The sequence below is a fragment of the Lucilia cuprina genome, chromosome 5 (genome assembly GCF_022045245.1).
Source record: "Lucilia cuprina isolate Lc7/37 chromosome 5, ASM2204524v1, whole genome shotgun sequence".
Taxonomy (NCBI): domain Eukaryota; kingdom Metazoa; phylum Arthropoda; class Insecta; order Diptera; family Calliphoridae; genus Lucilia; species Lucilia cuprina.
The window spans coordinates 69,936,378-69,963,595 of NC_060953.1; the positions used below are offsets into that span (position 1 = coordinate 69,936,378).

At 28.3% G+C, this 27,218-nt stretch overlaps 4 protein-coding genes and 1 non-coding gene across 5 annotated transcripts in view; 4 read left to right on the forward strand and 1 right to left on the reverse strand.

The window, feature by feature from the left end:
- Positions 1 to 817: 817 nt before the first annotated feature.
- LOC111684186 (60S ribosomal protein L28) lies at positions 818 to 2,123 on the forward strand. The gene is made up of 4 exons (XM_023446311.2): positions 818 to 870; positions 1,265 to 1,367; positions 1,559 to 1,801; positions 1,986 to 2,123. Exons 2-4 carry the CDS (start codon positions 1,272 to 1,274, stop codon positions 2,061 to 2,063), a joined length of 417 nt encoding a protein of 138 aa, XP_023302079.1. The 5' UTR covers positions 818 to 870; positions 1,265 to 1,271; the 3' UTR covers positions 2,064 to 2,123.
- On the forward strand, positions 1,108 to 1,185 carry LOC111684192. Its single transcript, XR_002762716.1, has one exon. It is a non-coding gene; the product is annotated as a small nucleolar RNA CD11 (small nucleolar RNA).
- Positions 2,124 to 4,450: 2,327 nt separating the features above from the next.
- Positions 4,451 to 5,328, forward strand: LOC111684141 (methylosome subunit pICln). Its single transcript, XM_023446266.2, has 2 exons — positions 4,451 to 4,623; positions 4,684 to 5,328. Exons 1-2 carry the CDS (start codon positions 4,502 to 4,504, stop codon positions 5,204 to 5,206), a joined length of 645 nt encoding a protein of 214 aa, XP_023302034.2. The 5' UTR covers positions 4,451 to 4,501; the 3' UTR covers positions 5,207 to 5,328.
- A 1,755-nt stretch (positions 5,329 to 7,083) lies between these two features.
- Positions 7,084 to 27,218, forward strand: part of LOC111684176 — a 461,818-nt gene continuing 441,683 nt past the window's right edge. Inside the window, exon 1 of the mRNA XM_046953113.1 lies at positions 7,084 to 7,644. The gene's annotated coding sequence lies outside the window, so the exon portion shown is untranslated. The remainder of the gene's footprint in view (positions 7,645 to 27,218) is intronic.
- On the reverse strand, positions 9,663 to 14,440 carry LOC111684154 (fork head domain-containing protein FD2). Its single transcript, XM_046953111.1, has 3 exons — positions 13,908 to 14,440; positions 10,414 to 10,669; positions 9,663 to 10,348 (listed from the first exon to the last, which is right to left on the reverse strand). The coding sequence occupies exons 1-3, from the start codon at positions 14,258 to 14,260 to the stop codon at positions 9,791 to 9,793; spliced, it is 1,167 nt and encodes a 388-aa protein (XP_046809067.1). The 5' UTR covers positions 14,261 to 14,440; the 3' UTR covers positions 9,663 to 9,790.

Genomic DNA, 27,218 nt, shown 5'->3' on the forward strand with positions numbered 1-27,218 from the left:
AAAAGTTGTGTTAGGGTCTATAAATCGACTTTCGAAAAATGTTATTTTTGTTACAAATGTAAAAAATATGTATTAGCATATTACAGAGTATTCTTCATTTATATAATAAATTGTATTTAACTTGACTATTTTTATCCATGTTTTTCTATATTAAAAAATTTACTTTTTGTAAATCTTTTGTTTCAAATTTATTTTTTTTTCGTATTTTTAGTAGGGTTCTATGGTTGAAACAAAAAGTCGACTTTTCAACATTTTGTAAATTTGAAAAGTCGATTTCTAAAATTAGCATTAAAAATAAAAATAAACTTTGACTTTTCGATTAATATCTAAAACTTCGGAAGTCAATTTGAAATTAATCTATATTTATTGAAATTTTTTTCATTTGTAAATAAGAAATATTATATTTTCAATATTTTCAAGTTGAAAAATGAATAAAAAAATCGACAAGTTGTTTTAAAAAAGGTCAAAAATTTCAAAATTGTTTTTGATCTTACATTTAAACCTTTGTAATTTTATTTTGTCTGCCAGTAATATTTTCAACTTTGATTTACAAAATCGATAATTATTTTCTTTTCTACAAGATGGGGTTATTCAATTAATTTTGAAGATAGGAAAAAGAAAAAAAAATTAACAAAATGTTTATATTTAAAACATTACCAATACGCATTTAATATGTAATAGGTTACTGTAGTATCAGAATACAAAGCATAATAATAATATCACAGCAAATACAACTCTTAAATTAAATTCATTCCAAACACTTCCAGTTGAAAAGAAGTTTGACAAGTGCAGCCAACTTCAGCAATAGCTGTAGTGTCGCCGCCATGATGTTTCCTGTTTCTTTTCTGTCATCGCATTCCCAGACAAAAGGTGAGATTTTTATTTTCTCCTGTGAATTTGTTGAGTTAACACGTGTGAAATTTTGTGAATGAATAAAAATTGAAATCACCAAAGTCTGACCAAGTCCATAACACATACCACTACTACCCATAATTCGAAAAAATGCTGATTTTAAACAACATTAACGCCAAGGGTAAATATTCCGAATTTCTACACGTGCTAAGCTCAATCAATAATTATTGAAAACACGAAGAAAAGTTAATTTGTTAAATTTCATATGATGAACGAATAAGCAGAAGAGTTCCATGAAGACTATATTCATCACCCAAGACTGAAAAATAAATTTAACAAATTTTCTTTGCACTAATAAAATTATTTGTTAACGAAATTGTACTAATAAATTTTCTTTGTTATTCCAATTCAGATCTGAGATGGCCACTACTTCATCGCACCTTAACTGGTTGATCATCCGCAACAACAATGCTTTCTTGTTGAAGAAGCGTGATATCAAGAAACCGTTCTCCACTGTAAGTATTTAAATTGCTTTTGTTGGTCTTTTTTAAATCAATTGTCAATGATGTATTGTTTAATTCACAATGATAGTTGATTTACCACGTGATAGAAACCCTTCTCAAACCTGAGCTTATATATAACAAATGGGTCTAAGATAATTTTTTGACGACATAGGTCTAATACACGTTCTTATTTTGTGTTTCAGGAAGCTAATAACTTGACCAATGTCAGCTCTTACCGCTACAGTGGCCTCGTGCACAAGAAGACCCTCGGTGTTGTTCCCGCTGCCGACAAAAAGGGCTTCACTGTTGTCATGAAGAAGGGTAAATATGCCCAACGTCCCGCCAAGAACACCGTCAAAGTAACCATGAAGGCTGGTCCCAGAAGGTCTTTGAAGAAATTGAGAAATCTGTTGACCGACAACAAATACCGCAAGGACCTGACTCAGGTTAGTTATACATCTTTTAATGGATGGTTTAGAGTCATTTCTTGAATGATGATTTATAATTTTACTACCAAACCAAGATCGCTGAATTGTGGTGTTGAAACTTTAAAACTGATAAAACATTTTAAAATTTTGTTTAATGTTTATTTTTCTTTGCATTATATTAATATATTTTTTATACTTGCAGGCTGCTTTGCGTCGTGCTTCTGCTGTGATGCGCTCCCAAAAGGCCCCACAAGTCAAGAAGACCAAAAAACCAGAATAAACTAAAACTGGATTTGAAATAACTTTTTAAATATAAAACGGAGGAAACAAACACCTAAAACTCTACTTGTGTTTTATTTTTCTATTTTATATAGTAATGTATTTTATTAATTTTAAGGAATTCGAAATTTTGTATGTTGGTGTAGTGGATGAAATAATGGGCCTGATGTTAGTGCTAAATAAGATAATGTTCCGCAGTATGTTTATTTGATCTTTTCCGAACACATGATATTCAGTGCAGTAAAACATTTTCGAGCAGTATAAAAAAAAATATTTTTCATGTTGCATTTTTATAAATTAGTTTTTTGTTTAAATTAAAAATACATGAAATTAGTCACGTGAAGTTCCCTACAAATGAGATGTTTTTATCGTTTAAATGAAACCAATTTTTAGAATATTTAAAACTTCTAGCTAAATACGCAAGTTTTGAAATTATCTTTTTTTCTATGATCAAACTTTAAATCATGAAAAAATCTGAATTACTTTACTAGTCATCGTAAATTACGTATAAATAAACATTGCCTGACTATACAGCAGATTCAAAATGTTATAATATTGTCATATACAAGATATATTATTTTTTATAATTAATATATCTATAAATAATATATATATTTTTATAATTAATACATCTTGGTCATATACTTGAAATAACTATTTTATTCGCCTTGTTCACGTAACTGTCAAAGTTTGTTATTGTTTACATTTTTAAATTTAAAAATTTCCTTTAAACGGAGAACAAATCTAAAAATACCAAGAATCTCGTAAATAAATATTAATTTAAATAATGATTCAATTGCTATACATACAAGAATTTAAATTTTTTAATGTTACTTTATGGCTTAATTCAGAAATCTATTAAATGTTAACAAATTAAACAATATTGTTTTATATATACACTATGTAGATGGAGAGATTAACTAAAAAAAGTCTATTCCGGAACGCTTTATATAACAAAACCCGTTTGAGGCATTTACGCGTCGAAAATTACTCCGCCGTAGTAATTCGTAATATAATTTATGTTTTTCTTTCACAAAAAATTAAGTTTTACCTATAAAATGAATTCGCCATTCAAATGTACGTAAACCAAATGCCAAAACTAAATATATGTAAAATGTTGTTTTTGCAAAACTGCCACCACCTTGTATGAATATGCCTTGATCTATATCAAGTTTATTCGGAATAATGAACTCTGTTGTACAAAAAGCTTAAAATGGAAAATAAACAGGACTATTATGGAAATATTGCTTATATTTGCCATAAATATTTATATGACATTGGCATCTTTCACTAGTTATATCCAAATAAATTTGTTTTATCAGTTGAATAAATAAATAAATTACTATTAACCTTATAAAAAAGAAGACAACTCTAAGGGCCAATCTTTAGGCGAAGGATTAATGTTTAAATTAAAATTAATTTTCGAAAGGTGTTTTTGAGTACTTAATTAGTTAATTTTGTTTGCTAGCTTAAGCGCCCAATGAAGGTGGTTTAAACTTAATCAAGAAATGCAAAAGTGTTAACAGTTGATTAAAAAAAATAATATAGTTTTTATAAAAGTAAAGAGTAAAATATTTTAATTCTTGAATAGAATAAATTGTAGGCATTTCAAAACACAAATTAATTTAAGTTTTAAGTGTCCGAACTAAAAAAACCTTTATGTCAAAATTTCATCAATTAATATGAAGACACAAACGGTCTGTAATTCTGAGTCGCATGACTATTGGTGAGGGACCAATACTTCTTGTGCGTTATATACATTACCTTAAGGTGGTATTAGACGACATGTATTTTACATATGTAAAATGTGTAAAAATTGTTAAAATTATAAATTAGTTTATTGAACATTAAAAATACTTACTTTTTCATTTTCTTTCATTAATTTTTTTCGAAAAATTTTATTTTAAAACAAAACAGCTGTTCAGTTTATATTTTTGACACGAAAATGGAGCACGCTTTAAGTCCCGGTTCAACCTAGGAAACTTTTGTTGAGAAACTTTTGATTTTGTGTGTGAGAGAAAGAGATGGTTGATATTTCTTTCTTTACAAATATATAAAACCTTACCCAATGTTGTGGTATTGGATAAACAGAAACCAAAACAAGTAAGAATTATCTTCAAAATTGCGATCTGTAGTTTGATTACAGACTGACATAACTAAATCGGCTCAGAAAATGATTCTGAGCCGATCGGTATACTTTAAGGTGGTATATGACCAATATTATTGTGTGTTACAAACATTAGCACAAACCCAATATACCCTCCCCACTAAAGTGATGTAGGGTGTAAACATATTTATTATAGCGATTTTAATTCTACGGAAATTCTGACAGTTTTTTAACGTCGTCATTAAATACAGCAACTTCGGAGTATTTAGCGGTTGTTTCTTTTGTTTTTCGCAATTTTATATTATTTGTTTGTGTCTTTATTGTGCATGTGAATGATGGTTCTAATTGGCCGAATAACACCACCAAATGTTGGATTGGCATTTTCATCTGACAATGTTCAATTAAAAATTGGACATGAAACTATTGGCACTGGCAGTGTGTACATTAGTCAAAAGTATGTTTCTAAACAAAGTAAAATATCAGAAAATATATTTTATTTGGTTTCACTTCTTAGTTCTTTAGTTTGGCGGCCTGACAATTTGGAGCAAGATGGTATTTCCATATTTTGGAAGCAGATAAGTGTGCATGGCATTTCATCCACTCCTAGTAATTGCATTTATTTTATGCTTGATCATCAACTAAAATGGCCTGGAATTTACGAGGGAGACATTCACAATCATTCCAATGGAATTGCAGAACCTCCACAAAGTGGCAGTGAAAATGAAAGTGAAGATGAGGAAAATGATGTTTACGAAGATGCCGAAGAAGTTCAAATGACGGAATGCTGGCTTATACCGCAGGATTCAAACTGTGTCAATACTATGTATCAAGCCATGACCGAATGTCAGGCTTTGCATCCCGATTCAGATGACAGTATATCCGGAGACAGTGAATATATGGACGATGAGGAAGAATGTGATGATAATGAGATTCCAGTGCTTGGTGGTATTGATGAGAATGCCAGTGTAGAACAAGCCAGAGATAATATGAATAATATGTCCTTGAATGACGATAGGTTTGCTGATGCTGATGAATAAAATATTTTTTACAATATCATTTTTCTTTAGAAACAAATTTTTAAATTAGCTTTTACGAACATATTTGTATTAAACTTTTTTAATAAAAACCGGAAAAATAACCTAAAAAAAACGTTTTTAATAATAAAGTTTTAGATATGTTTAGTATTAATCTTGTATTAATGAATGATCTAGTGACAAAATTATATAAAATAAATATTCCACCTTCGTGACATAGTGATGTTTGTAGATCTAGTAGAGTACGTCACAACACAATTTTTTGAATTTTACAATGCCTGTTTAATCGTTTTGTGAATATGGCGGTAATTTGAGTTTTGTATTTCTTGCAGTAATTGAACGTTATATTTTTCCCAATAACATATCAGACAGATATCTGAATTGATATCTGTTTGTCTTTCTGATTTTTGAAAATTCGACTTCGATAAAGGGTTCCGGTAAATTCGGTAATTATATACACATCCTAAATTAAAAAGAAAACAAAATTTTACAAAATATTAATTTACAAATTAATAAAGGAAACCCCATAGCCTTACTCTAATAATGGTTTATATTAATTATACACACTGGGTATATGTAGTTTTTATAATGAGACCACCAGAAGACAGACGCATTTTAAAGAAATCACATTTAAAACGAATTAATAAAACTACAGCATTTCCTTCTATTTTCTCTCTCAAATAAAAACATCACAATTATGGACATGCGCATTGTCTATTGCAATTATACAAATAACCAGCGTTGCCACTCACAATTTATTTTACTTACCAAAGTTCCGACAAAAAAATTAAAACGTTTAAAAAACTACCAATTTTTGAGGATTTTTGGCAATAGCTTTTGTTAAGAGTTTTATTATTTAATTACATAATTAGACAAAATACCCCAATACTTTGGCACTATGTAATTATGAAATACAGAATTGCTGTTTTCCGCTAAATTTGTCTGAAAATCATACTCAAAACAAGTAATACATATACATGTATATCCACCATCAAAGTATTGTATAAATTCAGAAATGTATGGATCGATCCATCCTTTTATCATTACTGCGGTTAACTAATGTGCTATATCATCTTAGAATCTTATAAGTACCCAGAAAAGATATTGGGGTATATTAATTAAAAATTAAATATCCGGTAGGTTAGTCCTTAGTGTTATTGTCATTTCGACTGGAATTCGTGCGTTCGATTCCGAACTTGTAAGGGAGTTCACAATAGGTCGGTGTGTGTATGTGTTTCTTTGGATTTGATTTAAAATACATCATCTTTTCAAACTAACAACTTTCTAACATTCATAAAACATACATTTTAAAATACATAAAAACTTAATATTTTCATAGAACAATTTTGAAAATATATGTAGGTACTTATAGATCTCTGATGAATTTTAAGCAGAGTAATTACTATTAAGAAGGAGATTATCAAAAAGATGGTCTTATTTATTAAAAAACTTTGATATAAAAAGTACTAAAATGTTCATAAATTCGTATACTGAGTTCAAAGTAATTTCATCATACCAAATTTGAATCAACATTTAAACCTACCAACCAGTTTGAAACTTACCAATTAATGTCCAATTGGACAAAAGTGGCAACGCTGCAAATAACTACGTTTGGTCTTTCTGGGCAGTTAATTATAAATACATTTAAACATGTTGCTGTTTTTATTTATCTCACTCCCACGAATACATAAAGTTTTAACTCTTTAAGTTGTTTCGATTTCCTCTTTAGCTGAATACTCACAGGTCCATATGCATTATGTAATTAGCAATTTGCGCATACAATCTGTCTCTTTCTATTTTTTCATTTCTTCAATAAAAGCTCTCTTTCCGCTTCTCGTTTTATTTATTATTCAGTTTTTAGTGAGAATTCATAACAATGCGCTTGTCTTTCGGTATTGTCGTAATAAAAATAATTAAAAATAAGAAAAGTGTTTAAATTAATATTTATTTATAAATAGTTTTATAGAAAAAGTTAAATTTGGTTACTAAATCACTATATTTAATAGTAAATTTATAGTTTAAAAAAGTAGTTTTAAATGTGTTGCTGGCAGCGCAAGCGTAAGGAAAATATTGTGTATCTATTGTTTTAAAAGCAAATTTTGTTGTTGGTGTTTTTGTTGTTGTCGCGAAAAGTTTGAATCACCGCATTACGCAGGAAAAATGTAAATAAAAAGAGAGCAATTATTACTATAAAGGGTAAACATACATACATATGTATGTATGTATGTCATGAAGATAAAAGCTCCAACTATGGCCTGTTTTTACATAAAATAAAGCAAAAGTTGTTAAAAGTGTTATTACTTGAATGTGTTTTATTGTTTTTTTGTTAAAGTTTTTTAGTTTTAAAAAGTGTTATTAGAAAAAGCATCAGCATTCTATGGGTTTTTTAAAATAAAAGTAAAAAATTATCATATTATGAATCCAGTTATTGTTACAAAAAGGTAAATTTTATCATATTTATGTATTAGAGTAATCAATTATTTGGAATCTTGTCTTTTTCGGTTTAATAATCGGATAATTCAAAATTATTCGGTTAATTGAATAAGAAAAAACTAAACGTTTTTATTGTTTTTTTACCATATTTTTCTTCCATTAATAAACAAAATTTTATTTTTCCACAATTCAGCGTACTTTTTTATATTAATTTTTTCCCATATGTATATTAAAAACTATTTCTTTTTATATAAAATCCTTTTCTATAATACGTTGCAATAAACTAGTGTACATATTGCAGAAAAACTTATTAGAAATACTTACATGTGGGTAATTCCATACAATTGTTTGTGACATTAGGACACTTTCTGAGTGGTATATATTTTGTAAAATTAGGAGTACTTGAAAAACAATTTTGTCATTCTGTTCCATTTAAAGAATACTATATTTGCAAAAAGAATCATCCCATTCGGAACCTTGTTTCCAAAATATGGATTAAAATATGGCGATATCATACGTGACAAAAAACGGAAGTGTTTTTAAAGTACATGTCAATATTTACGAAAATCTGCGAATTCTGTAGGTGTATCTTTTTTGTTTTAATTTCTTACACTATGGGACACATTTTTCATTAGTAATCCATAATATTTAAATAAAAAAAATTAATATAATTTTATAATGAACATTTTTAAATATCGTATGTGACAGATTTTTTCTCCTGACTTTTTTTTAGGTTATCAAATAAATATTTTGATACACATAATTTAACAAATCAAAAGGAGTAGGAAAGTGCAGTCGGAGTTATATGGCGAACCGATCAAATATGAACCGATTCTCATAAAATTCTAGGGTGTGATTTTAATTCATATAAAACTTATTTGTGCCTAATTTTATCATAATACTAGTGATTGGAGGTGAGTTACGGACGTTTAAATGTTTTTCCGAAATTAAACTTAGAATAGAACTAGGGTCAAATGAGGTCCAATCGTTATGAAAATCGGCATAAATGTTTAGGCTTATAAACATTTTAGATCTGCCGATTTTTGAAGGAATAGTATTATAATTAACAGAACAATGAGCTAAATAGTGATATTTTCGGGTGTATGGTGGCGAGGTATAAAAATAGAACGATTTTCAACAGTCTTTGTCTTTGGTGCTACAAAACTTTGTTAAATTATCTTCAAAAATGCAGAAGTTATAAGGGTTTTATGTTTTCAGTCGTGGTTTACCTTTTCATGGAATTGTCCATACATCACGTTTTTACTGAAGCGTTTTGAATAAAACCTTGTATGACCAAGTTGCCAAATTTGGCCGTTCCTAAGTTCATCAGTTCTTAACCGATAAAGCAGAAAACTGTTTCCCTGAAACATTTCAATAGAATGCAAAAGAACGTAACAACAATTCTAAAAATTTTACACGAGAGACTTAAACTATTGTTGCTATAAAAACAAATTTTTTACAAGATTTATATCCCAACATTAATAAACGTTTGAATATGACTGTACAGTCAGACATTGTCTGTTGTTGTTCTTTAGGACATTCCGACTTGTAGAAATGACTAATTTGTTATTAAGCTCCTTTGAATTTCATGTCAGTAAAGTCTGAGTTTTTGACAATAGAGTTCTAAAATTTTGCGACTTCGTATATTTCGATACAGTGGACTATTTTCAATTCAAAAGTCAATTTTAAATTACTAGGTTGTTACGCATTTTTGCATATTAGATGACTATATTTACATTTATAGAAGTTCAATTATTAATTATAACACTCAATTAACCGGAATTTTTTTTATATACAATTTTTTTTATATACAATTCAATTCAATCGAATAATCAAGCTCACACTTTAATTTAAAATTATATTTGTTGAGTTTGTTTTAAAATTTTTGAATTTCTATATAATTTGATAAAATATATATTTAAGAAATCTCAAGCCAATTCCGTTACCTTTAAAGTTTTTGATTATATAAGGAATTTTAGCCAATTTTTTCTAAAACACATTTTATAATGAAAATATAATGTTTATACATTTTTAAAAATCGAACTCTTTATTTACAACTATAATATTTTCTTAATATCACACATGTTAAAATACATAACGCTTTCATTTACATGCAAATCTAATTGCTAAAATTAAATATGAATGGTATCCGCTTCAGTCTTTTCGAATTATATTTTCAATACTAAATGCCGTAGGACTTTTATTGTTGCCAGTAGTGCTTATATCAGGACTACACGACTTTTCCACTTTTATAATATTCGCTCTTTTAGTAGTCGAACAAGTGGGCGTAAATGCACTTGGAGACTGCGTTAGCATACGGTCAGTAGAACAACTGCTATTTGAAAGAGTGTCAACGGAAAAATCCAAATACTCTATGTCTGCATAGGAGGTGGATGAACCATTTAACGATGTTGGGGCACCAGATTTTGGAACATTTTGATTATATAGGAAAGAAGTATTATTCAATTCTTCGTTAGATTGGGATGTTGGTGATGATGAGGCTGTAGGATTTGTTGCGGAAGATGCTAAAGAAGCATTTCCGAATAATATATTAAAGGGTGCAATGGAAGCTAAATATTGTCGATGCATTTCCGTAATGCGATCACTGTAGTTAAGGCACAAATTGTTTGAGTTTATATTGAACATAGTATCAATATTAGAGGGTATTTCTGCCATTGATTGATCATGTAATGTTGCTTGTTGTTCAGATACCTAGTTGTAAATAAAGAAAACGTGTTAAAAAAGTATTTTCATTAAGAATTGTTCAGTAAAGATACCTTTAAAGACTCTCCCAATAAAGTACCCGTTTTTAGGCATTGTCTTTGTCGTCTTGTTCTTCGGCGTCTATAGTTCCCTTGTTCAAACATATCATTTGCTGACGCATCCAACATCCAGTAGCTGCCTTTGCCCGCAGTATCATTGTCTTCAATAGTATTTTTATCGCGTGGCACTTTCACGAAACAATCATTTAACGAGAGGTTATGTCTTATGGAATTTTGCCACCCTTGTTTATTTTCACGATAATAGGGAAACCTGTAAAAATGGAAAGCGAACAAATTATAATAACTGTTATTATTATATATATAATTACTTTTTGTTTTGATAAATAACATATGATAATGTTAATGTGATAAATGTGTAGTTTAACAAAAAAATGGTAAAATTTGTTGTGGGTATACTAACATAATAGTAATACTGAATCTATGCTTACTGTTTCAGAGGTGAAATTTCTAAGCTGTATTTGATGTGGATACGATTTTATAAATATAATCAGGTATGGGATTAAAATAATTTTTAATAAAAACTCTTTCAAGTGGCTCGAATTTCACCACATATTTGCTGCAAATTTAAAAAAGTTTTACCATACGATTTATAATATTCGAATTTTGCCAAAATGATTTTAGAATATTTAAAAAAATTTTTTTTGTTGTCACATTTCGAATTTATGTGCTATGAGAATAATGGCCTGGACAATTTTTAATAACTTTTAAAATTTTCAAGCAATTTTTGTGTTTTATATCTTTCCGAAATGCTAATTCTGCGCACATTACGATTCCTTTACAAAAAGGTGCTAAATTTATTACCACATTTCCAAATTTGAGCAAAAACTGAAAAAATCGATATTTTCCCCTTGTACTTGGAAACTTCGGAGCCGTTGTGTGTATTTCATCAGCAAACATATTTCTGATTTGCACAGATTTCCAAATTCAGAAAGTATGTAGTATTTTATATAGTCATATATAAAACCGATCCTAAAAATATTAGATGGTGGAATTTATGTTTACCTAAACATTTTTTATATGTCATATCTCTGTTTATACATTAATTGTGAACTTTCAGTCATTTTCTGAAGAGTGCTAACGGGGACTAGGGTCAAACAAGGTCTGATTAGATTTCATTAAATTTATAATTAAGATGTTGAAAGCTCTTCTATCTTTTTAAAGTATTTTAAAATCAGTTTTCATGAAACTGCATTACATTGAAAATAGTTAAAATATGTTTTTTTTATGTTTCCTTGAGGAAACCAACTACATCGAAAACTAATAGGTTTTTAAACAACATACGTATTTATATTAGGGTTATATATAAAATTGTATCCTACCACTACGTTTATTAAATAATATCTTTTTCTCGGGTGATTTTGATTCAAATGATTTGATTCTAAGGAATATATCACAGTCCCCATCATTATAACTCTGAGAGTATATGTATATATTTATACATACTTATGTTTATGGAGAATTATCTATTATTTTAGTTAAAATTTATTTTTGTTTCCTAAAACAAAATCCGATGTGATACAAATTTTCAACTTTTTATTATAATTGCCACTATTGTATGTAATAACAAAATATACAAAAAAAACTTTAATTTGGTAGATCAGTGCAATATTTTTTTCTTAAAGACATTATATGTAAAATTTTTATTTGAATTATTTTTCTGAATATTTTACCAATATTTTTCATTTAAACCTTAAATCTAATAAAACTTCAAAGCTAAATCATTAAGTAAGACTAAAATGATATGCCACGTTTCAAGCAAATGATAATTATTATTTTGATGAATCATTATACCCTACACCACTTTAGTGGGGAGGATGTATTGATTTTGTGCTGATGTTTGTAACATACAAAAATATTTGTCCTATACCCAACTTAAAGTATACCAATCGGATAGTTTTCTGAGTTGATTTAGGTCGCAATTTTCAAATATACCTGTATACCTATATATACCTATACCTATATCGATAAAAAACGGCACAACTAAGTTTTATGTAACCTTGATTACCTTGCCAAATTTCAGAAAGTGCCCTTCAGTAAATTACTTGAATGTCCAAAATTAATTTATAAACACAAATATCGCAATGAAATTCAGCACAAATAAATATTATATAAATATATTCACAAAACTTTAACGGGCTTGGTCCTTATTTGCCCCTAGCCCCCATATAAAGCCTCTAACTGGTGTAGGGTATCATATGGTCGTTCACGCCCGACTATACTTTCATACTTTGTTTCTATAAATGCAATGATTTAAAATATTACCAAAATGATATTTAATAACCCAGTTAAATGATCGTAGACGACATTTTCGTCAACGATCCGGAAAGACATTTTTGAATTTGTCCCCAATCGCTGAAGTTAGCTAAACAATAATGTTTAAAAATTATTCGTTAACGACAATATTAGCGACAAAGATCTGAAGATTGTCATCTTTTATATCCTATTAAAGACAAGTTGAGCGACAACATGTTAAATATTGTTAGCTATTTACAATATTAAAGACAAATGTAAGATAATGTCTTCAAAAATGTCTTCTATCAAACACATATGAGGACAAGATGAGCGACATTGTCTTGAATGTTGTCATATATCTAACTCTGTTGACGATAATATGAACGACTGATTCTTAAACGTTGTCGCAAAAATTGTAAATGTTATTGATGACACTGTAAGCTATAGTGTTCAATATTTTCCTCTAACTAACATACATGATGACAAGATAAGCGACAATGCAACATCTAAAAAAGTAAGATTGATTTTAAGTCGTGAAAATAAGTATAATTTAAATATAATTAATAAAATTCTATTTGAGTCTAAAATAGGTATAATTTTCATAACGTTAAAAAATGCAGCCGTTTATTAAAAAAAATACATTATTTTAGATAAGAGTGGATAAATTGTACAAATACTTTTAAAAATACATACATTTTAAACTGGATCTACCTAAATATATCGATATAGGATATAAGAAATAGACAATATTTCACTATTGTTATCCATGTAGTCGTTGACAACAAAGTAAACGATATTGTCGACCATAAAATCCTTGACGACCAAGTAGACGATATTGTCGCCCATTAATTCGTTGACGATAAAGTAGACGATATTGTCTTCGTTATAATCGTTGACGATATTGTCGCCTATATTTTCGTTAGGAATAAAGCTAAGAACATTGTCATTTATGTTATCGTTGACGATAAAATGGTGGATTTAATCCTCAATAATGTCGTCAGTGATTATATAGTCAACGTTTTCACTGATATTGCGTGAACGAAAAAGTCATTGACTATTTGTTTTAGCTGTCTTAAAGACATGACCAACTGTCTTAAATAAATGCCTATAAAATTAAAAAAGTACAATGAACCTATCGATAACTACCATTGTTATGAAAAATGTTTATATATGTAATAATTACAGAATTTTGTCCAGTTTAAAGTTAAATTTTACAGATGCTTTGAAATTTACTTTATAAAAAATTTGCAACTTACTTTTCCATTATGAATTTATATATTCCACTTAATGTTAAGCGCTGGTTTGGTGCACTACTTATGGCCATGGCAATTAAAGCAATATACGAAAATGGTGGTTTTTCTGGACGATGAGAATTTTGTAGAAAAGACCATGGATACGACCACATATTATTGTGCATTGTCATCAGTGGATGAATATTTGGTATATTGGCATAAAAATATGGGCTGGGAGATGCCGACGGAGAATTATCGGTTAATATGGCGGGTAAAGGTGAACTGCCAATTGAAGTCTCAATAAAGTCGGAACGTGGTAACATGTTATTGCCCGAAGGTAGTTGGCCCAAATTTAAATAGTATGGAGAGGGTAACATGGTGATTATATTTAACTTTTATTTATTTCAATAATTTGTTTTATTTTAACTAGATCATATAACTTTCACTTTTACACTATTCACTTCAAGGAAGTAGTTGTTTTAATATTTCAACGCTATTATTTAATTTTTTAAGGTATTTAGAATTTTTTTTATTTATTCCTCTATATATTTTTAAAATTAGGAATTTTCTAAAAAATTGAATTTTTTATATATATCCGTTTATTTTTTAATTCGTTAAATTTTTTTCCGTTATTGGTTCCTTGCTCGACAACGGCCAAATGAATAAACACCAATCTACAAGAATCAATTATTTCATTTAGTTAAATTCTTGTGATGATTTTTAAATTTGTTCTCCCACAAAATTGTTCTCTGAGGAACAAACAAAGATGATCTATTTTACAATGTAAACAAAAATCACACGTTCTACATGTCTGTGGATAGAAATCAATGGTTTGTTACGCTTTCTGAACCATTATTATGAAAATAACACACTCATATTGTTGTTGTAGTAATTGTTGCGCGGTTGTGGGATGATCTTTGAATTTGGAATATAGAATGATCACTTAAGAGAGGAGAAAAAAGTCGTAAAAATTTTCAAATTTCCTCCCATTCATTTATTTAGTCATTCTCATACCGTAAGAAGTAAACATTTGATCACATGTTGACTTATTAGTTCTTGTTTTTGTATTTTATAATAAAAACAATAACAAAAAAAAAAAATAAAAACACTTAAAAGGCACGAGTAAGAGGGCGAGTGCTCGGTCTGTTTATATCCCTTTTTCTGTGTATTTATCGACAAGAACAAAAAATAAAATAAAAATTACCATAAAAAGGGTTCTGGCAAAATGATCGTAAAAAAGTCGTAAAATTTTTGTTTTTATTATTTCTTATTGTTTACAATCAAAACTTTCACTTTCACTCTCCGTTTGTTTAGCATATGTAACTTATTCCTAGTGTCATCTCAATATATTGATTCCTCTCCGTAAATTTTGTGTTGTAAATAATTTTCTTCTCTGTTTAATTTCTATTAACGACATTAATCATTGTTGCAATTACATGCGGTCAGATCGATAAAATCTCAATAAAAATTATTGAACTGTACTAGCCCTGCTAGTGAAGGGTACCATCTAATAATGTGCTACTTGTGCTTCATTGTTATTATTACGAGGATCGTTCGATGTTAATTTTTACATTGTTTGATATGAAGTCACATTAGATGTGACTTACATATCAATACATACATACATACATACATACATACATACATACATACATACATACATACATACATACATACATACATACATACAATGTATGTATTGAAATTCCTTAAAATTGTATATGAATGTTATAATGATTTATTTCACTTTTTACTTTCCTTGAACTGTCTTTGCAACCCTCGTAGCTAAGTTTTTATTTGTTAGTATTTGCCTTATTTCGGAAGCTTTGATATTTGTTGAATTGTTCGTTGGTGGTAGACCTCGTATGTGTAAATATTTTGAAATTATAAAATAGTGTCTATAAACAAAAAAAGAATAATTGGTTTTTATCTGAATATCAGTTTTCTTACTTTTCATACCCTACACACTATTGTGGGGAGGGTAATATGCGTCTGTGTGTCCATGCATGTTACAGGTCACAATTTTCAAGACATTTTCATGAAATTTGTCACAAGGATGGTTGACATGGTTGGTATCGGTCCATTATTTTATCCGTTCCTCGTGAAGAGGATTTTGGGGTTTATATAAGTTAAATATTCTAAAACCTCTCCGAAAATAGTAAAAAGTTAGTTTTATACATATATAAGTCGAAATGATTCTACCAATTATGGTAATGTTAAATCATTTCGAGATCAAGATAAAAAACTTGAATACCTAATTATAAAATATATTTCACAATTTTAAAATATTTATTTGTATGATCGACCATGCCCGACTATAAATTTTTCTTTGTTTTTGTAGATATTGTTCTTATTTCAGTTGCGTTTGTTTGTGTTCTTGTGGTGTTTATGATTCAAATCCACATCAAAGTAAAATAAGTTTGTTTAATTTTCATTTTATTATATAGAAACACGGGTAGTTTTCCTTCAATTTCATTGGAATAATAACTTATATTATTAATTCCTATACATTTTATGGCAATGTTTTATGTCGCAAAACAATTAAGACTAATATAGATCGCCTCAAAAGCCTAGTCTATCTATAAACAAGTGAGAGTGTATGTTAAAAATGTGTATTACTTTTAAATAATAAAGAATTTATATGGGGGCCAAGGGTAATATGGTCCATTTTCAATAAGATGTGTGCGTCAAAGAACAAAATTTATATAAAATTTGGTTGCAAATAGCTACCTGTAGATTGTGTACAAGGTTTATATGAACACGACATACATATGTATGTAGCTAAATCGAAAGCGTCTATGGTGGGTTTAGGACTAATTTTTAAGTGTTACAAACGTCAGCACAAACGCCTAATACTCTCCCGAATATAGTGATGTAGGATATAAATGTAGTTATTATTGGACACTAATAAATAAGAACTAATAAATAAGAAAATCAATATATTTTGCATGTCTCTAATGTAGTATACATAATACAAATGTTTATTCCGAAGTTAATAATCCAAACGATTTAAAACTGAATAATTTTCTAAAATTTTATTTTAAAAATATTATGCTTACTTTTTGTATAAATATTTAAAAATATTTGCACATTATTAGCTAATGATTATTTAATACATTTATTATTAAATAAACTAATAAACAAATTAGTATTTAAATAATATCGAATATATGTACATATGTATGTTCGTCTGTATTTAGTATACATCTATCCATAATTTCTTGGATGGTGCCCAGAAAAGCCAACCACTGAGTTCGAAATCCAATTTTAAATAAATAAAGAAAATATTTTAATGAATATTTGAAATTTTCCCAAACACACAAAGAGAAACAAACATCAAATTAAAAATTTGTTTCATTGTATTTTTTGTTTCGCTAAATTTTGTAAAGAAAATATAAATAAATTTCAAAAAGCTTAACGCTTTCAAAACATCGAAGGCAACACACAAAGATATCAGAGTCACAGAGTACAACGAATGGTGGCAGGGAAAGGTGGGCGTAATAAACGGCCAGCTGGATGAATGGATGGCTGGCTGACTGACTGACTGGCCCATTGGTAAGATCAAACAAATGGTGAAAATACAGCAGTTAAACAAACAAAAACAATACTCTGGAAATAATAAATATACGATGTTCAATATTGATTTTATTTCTTATTGTTGTTTGTTACTTTTGTATTATTTTTTTGGTTAAATTCACTTGGAATTTGTTCTTAAATAAATAAATTTCATTGTAATATAAATATTTTGAAAAATTATCGTAATGTTTAAGATCATAAAAATAAAATGGATATTTTACGATCCTTATTTAAATGATGATCAGTTAAATACTTGAAAATAATGCAATATATGTATATATGCATTGTATATATTTATGTATATACATACTATATGAGAGTAGATATTGTGATAAACGGATGAGTGAGAGAGTAGAGAAATTATAAAATACACATGTATAGATCTGTACAAAGAGAAATTTAAAAGTGGGTGTTTATTTTGAAAATCAACCAATCACAGCATGAATATTTCAATTTTCCTCGATCACTATTTATTTACATATGTATGTATTTATGTATTTTTATTAAGAATTTCTTTAGATTTTTATTGTTTGCTTGTATTTTCCTTGTTTCCTAATAAATAGTCTTTGATATTTTTTGTTTATAATTTGCGTTTTTATAGTTTTTAATTTTCGATATTCTTTGATTTGTCATCACCTGCCATTATTAAATTTTAAATTTTGTAAATATTTCCACAAAACAGTTTTTACCATAAATGTTTATTTTTATAACAATTCATGAATCTGGATAAACGCAGTACAGTACATACAATGAGCATGCAACTTGATCACATTCTGGCACTTGTCTTTTTCTCTCTAATGCTTTTTAATTGTCTGATATTTTTGGTCATGAAATGGGCGGAGTTGTTCTTTTAGAATTTAAAATAAAATACTATATAATTTGATTTAGACCATTATTGTTTTGTTAATTTGTAATGATGTTCCATTGGTTAGATTGTAGGAGAATAAACACTTTTTTCAACAATATCTGCAAAACATGCAATGTTTTGTAAAACATATTTTTACGCAAATACTTCATTTAACTGTAGTATTTAAATAAGTAACACTCATACCAATTGAAGAATTTTATTTTGCGATAATAACTGTGATATTTCATACATACGTACATATCGCTGTCGCACCTGTAAAAAGTCTTATGTGTAATTTAGAATTACCTATAACTATGCAACAAAAAGTAATAACTTGGAAGTAATACTACTTTTATGAAAGATGTTGCCGAGTACATTTTAAAGGACTTTAAAAAACCAAAAACTACATTTTTGGGATTAGGTGAAATTAGACTAATTTATCTTCTTAGAATCGAATAAGGATTCAGAATATATTACGATTGTAATGAAAAATCCACTGACATAATGTTTGAAAATATGTGTTAAATGAGGAAAATATGTTCTGAAAACTGTAAATATGTCTAAATAACTTTAACATTCATTCATATATTTCATTTCAAAAATTCTTCCATTTAGTCGACATGAATTTAATATTTTTTTATTAGAAATGGAAAAAGAACTATAACAGCAATAAATAAGGACAAGAGTATTCTATACACTAAAGATTGCGTGTGGGACAAATATTAAATTAATATTAAAACACTCATTAATACTTACCACCTTTTTTGTTTTTTTTTCTTTTGTAATAATCAAAAAATAAAAAAAATACATATTGCTCAAGTCGATTTAAATTACACTCTATACTTATTTTTATGTTGTATGATTGGACTTAAATATCGTAGCTTGTAGACCTAGATGCTGAGGAACAAAATCCAATGTTCTATGTTATTTTTTGAAAGATATTCATATTAATTAGGAAGTGTTTTGAGTCCTTAGAATTACATTAATTCATTTTATTAAATATGTATGGAGTTAAAGATATTTTCAAGAGTACTTTTTACTTGTAAATATCTATTGAATGGTCCCTCTTTTATCTAGCATCTTCTCTACGACGGTAGTGTAGGGTAAATTAGAAACATGTTAAATTATTTTTTCTACTCAAAGGACTTGTGTATTTATTTGCATTTTAATTTGTAGTTGTGCTTCAAAATATCTAATGTCAATCTTTTCATTCCTATCATTTGTAGCAGTGGCAATTTAACTACAGGTTGGTCATTTTTCGTGTTTTTATGTGTATGCATGTCAATAAAAGCCACTAACGCCCACTGATTGTCGATGTTCTATTAATTGAAACATATTTTTTCTAATTTCGTTTTGTTTTTGTTTTTTTTTGCCATTGTTTGCGTTAAAAGCATGACATTTTTCATAAATATAAATTTATGATTATTTTTCGTTTTTTGTTTTATTTCAGATAGAGACATTTATTAAAATATAAGTATTTGTTATAAATTTTTTGTGCTTGATATTACAAAGGGTTAATTTTAGAAAACGTCAAAAGGGTTTGGCATAATTGAATGGTTGTTGCGTTTTCTCTATTTCCGTTTTGGGTGAGAATTCTATAAAAGAAGAAATATTTGTCCTTGTTAATGTAGTTGTTTTCAATATTAATGAGTTGAGATTAATAACATTAATTTATGTTACAACTTTATCTAGTGCCTTACGTATTTGAAAATTATTTTATAAAGTAGTTAATTAAATGTTAATTCATTAATAGATTTTTTTGAAAATATTATTTTTATTTAAATACTTAATATAATGCAACGTAGTATTATGTTTATGTACAAACTTAGGTTTAGAAAAGACTAACTCTATTTATACCCTACACCATTTTAGTGGGGAGGGTATATTGGGTTTGTGCTGATGTTTGTAACATACAAAAATATTCGTCCTATACTCACCTTAAAGTATACCAATCGGCTTAGAATCATTTTCTGAGTCGATTAAGCTATGTCCGTCCGTCCGTCCGTCTGGCTGGCTGTCTGGGTACAGGCCGCAATTTTCAAGATAATTGGATGAAATTTGGCACACACGCTTCTCTTGGCACGAAGCACGAAGCCTATTGAATATGGTTAAAATCGGTCCATTATTTCGACTAGCCCCCATACAACCGTACCCCCCAAATAGGGTCTGCCTTTTGGCTTATAATTAATTTAAATGATCTATTATGTTAACAAAAGTCGACAAAACTTAGTTTTATAGAACTTTAAATGACACTACCGATTATCGTAATGATCGGGCTTCATTTGACCCTATCCCCCATACAAACTCCCCTTCAGAAAATGACTTAAAGGTCAAAATTCACTTACAAACACTAATAACACTTTTAAATTCTACATAAATAATATTGAAGAAGACTTAACACCCCCTACCAACATTTTTAAGGATAGGGCCATATTTTGCCCTACTCCCCTTTGAGCCCTCTTTTTTTGCCAAAAAAAATTAAAAATATTCCGAAATAAAGTTAAAAAAAAACAAACCAAATGCTTTATTTTTTTAAATAATCCACATTTTTAACATACATACTGACTGGTTTAGGGTATCATATGGTCGGCTACGCCCGACTATACATTCATACTTGTTTTTTGGTTGATATCGGTCCATTATTTTACCTACACCCCATATAAAAGCATATGTAAATGATACTGCAAAATTTTATAATGATCTCCTACAAAGCCTGCCTCTAAAAATGTCGTCATTTTTTATAAAATCTTGTATTTAGATAAAACTCAGGAAAACTAAATTCTAACTCGACAAAAATCCTTTTACCACATTTTGTAAGGATCGGTTCATTTTTTCTAATAGCCTAGTGTTAGATTAATGAGGTTAAATAAAATTAGGATTAAAATAAGTATAGTAGTAGTATATCTGATTATTGATTTGTTGTTATTTTATTTTAAAATATCTAGGTAGGTTTTTAGATAACATATGAAATAACATTTTGAGCCTTTCTAGTATATTTGAATATTTTTGTGAAATTAAACCAACAATTTGTTCCTTAATTATTGCTGTACTAACAGGGATATTTTAATAGAACCCGGACCTAAACAGCTATTAAGCAGAAAAATGCTGCTGGTAGTGGTTTTTACTTTTTTGCTGGGGAAAAAGGTCGAATAAATCAACAACCTTATAATAAATAAATACTGAATATTACGATTGTTTAATTCACAAACGATATAAAAATAAATCAGTTTATTCATTAGTTTAAAATTTAAATTTAATTAACTAAATATTATATTGAGAACATAAACTTATGAGTTGCTGCAAAGATCTGTAGTACAATATACAACTTGTACAGTAGTACAATATACAACTTGATTGTGAATTAAACAGATTAATTTTTTTTATATAATACAAAAGTGTCTGTATAACTTTTTTGTTATTAGGACGCTATGAGATGATAGAAGTCCTATGACCGGATTTTCGGTTATTTTTACAAAACACTATAGAACAATGATTTCTCATATCTTAGGGCTAGAAATGTTTTACTTAAAGGATCTTGTTATGAAAATTAGGATTTTATTAAAATTTTTATTACATGTTAGAAAGCTACAAATGTTTGGATCATATTTCTATTATTTACAAGAGTTCAGTCTAGACAGACAAAATATGACATTTTTAAAAGCATATATCCGCCAATTATTATGGAATTTGATCTAAAAAGTCATAAAAGAAAACAAGTCAATATTTTATGATTTTTTTTTTACATATTTAACTGCATCAGTATCATCAAAGTTAAATAAATATTCATATTTCCATAATTTTTTATTTTTTATGTATATAAGTGCATATGTATTTGTATATTTTTAATTTTTTGGTATTATCTTTTTTATTTGTACGTATATACATATGTCATAAATCTATATCTGTATCATCTTTACTACATACGATTATATTGTAGTTTATTAGTGTACGAGTACTTAGTATCTTTTGTTGTATTTGCTCTGATATCTGTCGCATAAACAAATAAAAACTAAGCACTTTCTAACTAAAAACCAAGAGAAATATTTATTTGTTTTTCCTAAGAAGAATAAGAAAAAGAAGATGATGACGATGTTAATGTTGATGGAAAAACAGCAATTGGAATCACAAAACTATATGTTTGTACTACTTGTATGCCATCGAAGGAATAATGACAGCAACAAAAAGATTTGTGTAATAAAATAACATAAAAAGTACGTATTTAAAAGTCATAAAATAGGGCTTGTTGTGGTGGTACTTATTGCATCGATTTTAAACAATTTTTACGACTTTTTATGGCTGTTTGTGCCACAATAAGTACCATGGAATTTATGTGCTGCTAGTACGCACATACATACATACAAATGTATATTCATGTGTACATTCGCTAAAAGATATCGCACACTCAGATACTCAAATATGTATATTAGATCAGCGGTAGGTTGGTGTACTTACACATCCAAAAGATACAGAGCATTTAAATGCATTTTGAACGAATTGTTTCGGCAGCCAGCCGTATCAATTGAATTATTTCTGAACAATTGAAAAGCAACAATGAAGTTCAAAATCAACTTAAAAAGTCGTAAATATTTTGGTATATGTATTTGTGTATAGATTTATTGATGTATAAGTATGTGTGTACATTTAAATACATACATATATGAATATGTGTAGTAAATATATAATATATTTTTATATTTGCTTTGGAACCACAACATTATTTTAATATTTACTGCTACAATCATACATTTTCATACATATCCACATAAAACTCTCACTTATAATCGCTTGTAATTTAAATTGTACAGTACAAACAATGTGCATGTAAACAAAATAAGAATTTTCATAATTTTGATAGAATTCGTATTTTTAAACTTTCAAAAGATCCGCCAAAGTCCAAAATTTGTATTAAAAAATAAGAAGTCGTCTATTTATTTCATTGTGAGTGGTGAGTGAGTGGTTTTACTGTTAAACAATTGTGTATTTATTTGTTTGTGTACAATTGCGTGCAACACTTGTAACACTATCAGACAACAAAGTCAGTCATTGAATCTGGCTGCAATTATTCTATGCTCTTTAAAACAAAGAAACTCACACAAAATAACAATAGGAAAGGATTTTGAAATTGTAATCATTTACAATACAAGCAAAATACTTATTACACATATGTGTGTGTCTATTTGACAAACGCATACATAAACATAGGATGATATTTATACAAGTAAATCTATGAAAATTATTTAAAATTTTACGACTTTTTTATAACTTTTGTTTTTCTCTTGGTATTGTTATTTTCTAGAGCATCATAAAACAATGGGTTGTCCTTTCATTCCTTACCACAGCAACAATCTCGAATATTTTATAGTTTAAGAATATGTTGGTTGATGCTGATATTTTATGGAATATCAGTCACTCGTAGTAATCGTAAGCAATTTGAATTGTTTTCTTGTATATAAAATAAACATATTCATAAACATACATACATATAAACAACAACTATTAAATTGCATCAAATTCTTCAATTTTTTTTATTTTTTAACTTCAGTATATGTTCTTTCATACATGTAGTTAGGAAGAGTATTATGGGTTTAAAAAGAGATATGTAACTCCTCTCTTGATTAATATCATTAATGTATTTACTGTGGTCTCCTTTAATGTATTTGTGTCCTTTAATGTATTTGTAACAATCAAACCAAAATATATTCTCTCTTCATGACAATACTGGAAACAAATATCGGTCAAAATTGTTTAATGAATTCTACCTGAATTCATTAAGAATTTTTAAAATATTCTTAATGAAACAGTATGAAATCGTTGCACTGATGACATGCATAAAGAGTAGCGTATTCATAGACCTTGTTCACACTAGGAAACTTTTGTTGAGAAACTTCTTCTTAATTCTGTTTTGAAGTTTCCTTAATGTCCACACTTATTATGGACCGGCAGATACGATACCACTTTAGTGGTGTGAAAAATAAATCAAATTTTATTCACATAATTTGTGTAGGGTATCACATGAACAAGCAAGCCCTACTATACGTCTTACTTGTTATTACTGGTTTTTTATAATGTAATTGTAACAAAGTAACAATTTTTATGTATTTTTAGGTTACAATTTTAAATGTGCTGTTTAAAGGATTTTTTAATTTGCTGCTGATTTTTTCGTGATATACTTGTTTTATTCCTTTTATTTTAATCCTAATAAATAGACTAGTTAACAGGCTATACCTTAGACTAGTCCACATACTACTAGTCTATGTTGTATAATAATCGCAATGTTGTTCAATATTTTGGAAAAAAAACGAATTCATTACTATTTAATTCGAAATTAAATTCTTTAACGGGTGTTGTCAATCATTTTTATTTCGATAATAAATTAATTAATTTTATAATAAAATGTTAACAAACCCATTAGATCTATTAAGTAATATTGGAAATGTTTATGGGATGACATTTTATCACTGTCCAATACAAAGTTAATTCTCCCTTAATATGCTTTTAGTCATGATAAATCTTTTTTAATAAGTTTTTATTGAAATTCTTGATGTTGGTGTTTGTCGTAAATTTAAAGTGTTTGGTAGCAAATTAACATGTAAATAGCAACAACTATAACTACATCATCATCCGGATTTTGTTTTCTACAAAATTGACATAAACCATGATATATAAAATTTGTTTTTATTTAATACTATTAAAAAAATATTTATACTTTAATAAATGGAACTAAAATTTTAAACTGTTTTTGTAGTTGTTACTCCTGTTTTACGAACACACACACACTAATGGCATTTAGGCACATATACTGATGTTTATAGCGTAATTTTTAACAACAACATTAAATACCAAGAGAGAAAAAAATAATCCGAACACGGTCTACAAATTGCTGTAAATATCAACATTAATGGGTGGCCATTAAACTGTACTCCATAAAAAATCATCACTGAACAAAGGCAGCAGCAACAACATTGTCAACCTCATAATTTTATTTCCATTCTCATGCTCATCACAATATTTGTTGCTGTTCTCGTATGTCCTATGTTTGTATAGTTGTGCGGCAACAACACGTCGATCATAAAAATGCTCCTTTTTCTGATTCTCATCATGCTGTTGTTGTCGTTATACTACGTATAATAAATCGTGCTATTATTGTTGTAGTCGTTGTTGTTATTGCTGTTATAATGGGTATTAAAGTAAAGCCATAATAATCAGGTAGACTCGTGCTCTACATATAATTATGAATGAGTGAATGAATGACTGACTGACAGACTATTGCTTGTGGAGATAAATAGATGGGATGAAGTTTGGTTACTACATTAACCCCTTCTTATTTCTTTTTTTCCTACATTCTCCTCTTCAACATGCAATGCGCCCCCACACTACTGAATCACATTTAATGTAGGAGTGAGAAAATTATTGTTTTTGTACAAACATTGCTTGCAACAGTGATACTTTAGTACATTAAATTTTTGTTAGTTTATATTTGTTCCTTTTTACGCTATTTCTTATTATTGTTAGGGAATGCTATTCGAAACCATAAAATTATAGGCTAGTATATGGAATGTAGTCATTTACTAAATTCTATTGTATGTACGGAAATATTAAAACGTACACCTATTATTGGTGTGGCCGCCAAAATTTTTTACTAATCTCATTACTTTTTTATAAGAGTTGCCATCTGTTAATTATTTTCAGAATCGTCAATTACAATTTTTCGTGTTCAACATCTTCTTGAAATGTTATTTATTTACTTGTTCAAATATGTTTATTACCTATTAATGTTAATTAATTAATTGCGAAAATCACATAAACTTGGAAACATCTCCGATAAAAGTTAGTAAAAAGTTTAAATTTTATAGGTACAAACAACTTTTTTATACTTAGATATCTGGGATTGGCATTTCAAAGTTACCGACATATTCTGTGTCTGGTATGCTATCAGGCAAGACCGATAATTGTGTATAACCTTCCAATGTGTCCAACATACATTGATGACGTGTCCTATAACCGCTTTTGACTAGTTCACCTAAAGTAAAGAGCCGTTCGGCTGTAAACGTCGCCTCATATCATAAATATATTTTTTTTTTGGGTGGAATCTATAGCAACGTTTCCAGAGCTTTGGTTGAATTAGTACACATGACACCACTTATATTCAAAAAGCATGTACGTTTGCATCATGTAGTAGTTTGTATTACACATTTTCCACCAGAATTTTGAAGCATAAGCCAGAATTGGTCTAATTTCACTTTTATAAAGCCAATTTGTTATAGCAGGACTAAGATCCATGAAGCATGCAGCCTTTAGTACCCTGCACCGATGTGCCTTGTTGATCCTATACTCTATGTGGTGTCTCCATTTTAATTCCGATCGATGATTACTTTTTCTGTCACCGTTATCTCCTTGCCCTAGAAGCAAGGTTCACTAAATAATATTACATAAACACCTATACCAAGAATTTGTTTACATCGGTATTTCTTACATTCAAAATTTTAAAAAAGTGATTTTATTTCAAAATCTTTTTGTAAACTCTTTCTAAATCTGGCAACTCAATAATTTGTATATTACAAAAGCACCGCCTTTTTATGACTTTGGCCCTTTAAACACTATTTGAGTAAAATTAACATCCTCCAATGCAATAAATATGTTCACAAGAAAATACGACTCGTAACATCCCTAAATAATCAGTGTCAACAATCACATAAATCGTACAAAATGAATTTTGTGGCTGAGATTCTATTGTTTAATTACCGCTAAAGGGCACGTTTTAGTGACTTGTTAATTCAGGTGATTTGGGCAATTTAATGTCAACGACGTGTGTCGCCAATGTTTATTAACAATTTTTCAAAAAAAAAAAAGATTTAAAAAAATTATTTCTATAATTTCTATATTTTGAATTTTTGTTGTCGTTGTTTCGATAA

Excerpts from the sequence above, each read along its gene's own strand:
- LOC111684186 (XM_023446311.2), top strand. The coding sequence starts at position 1,272 with ATGGCCACTACTTCATCGCACCTTAACTGGTTGATCATCCGCAACAAC. Across the intron at positions 1,368-1,558 it reads TCAAGAAACCGTTCTCCACT|GAAGCTAATAACTTGACCAA; the intron begins GTAAGTATTTAA and ends TTTGTGTTTCAG. Across the intron at positions 1,802-1,985 it reads ACCGCAAGGACCTGACTCAG|GCTGCTTTGCGTCGTGCTTC; the intron begins GTTAGTTATACA and ends TTATACTTGCAG.
- LOC111684141 (XM_023446266.2), top strand. The coding sequence starts at position 4,502 with ATGATGGTTCTAATTGGCCGAATAACACCACCAAATGTTGGATTGGCA. Across the intron at positions 4,624-4,683 it reads AGTGTGTACATTAGTCAAAA|TTCTTTAGTTTGGCGGCCTG; the intron begins GTATGTTTCTAA and ends TTCACTTCTTAG.
- LOC111684154 (XM_046953111.1), bottom strand. The coding sequence starts at position 14,260 with ATGTTACCCTCTCCATACTATTTAAATTTGGGCCAACTACCTTCGGGC. Across the intron at positions 10,670-13,907 it reads TATAAATTCATAATGGAAAA|GTTTCCCTATTATCGTGAAA; the intron begins GTAAGTTGCAAA and ends CCATTTTTACAG. Across the intron at positions 10,349-10,413 it reads TATTGGGAGAGTCTTTAAAG|GTATCTGAACAACAAGCAAC; the intron begins GTATCTTTACTG and ends ATTTACAACTAG.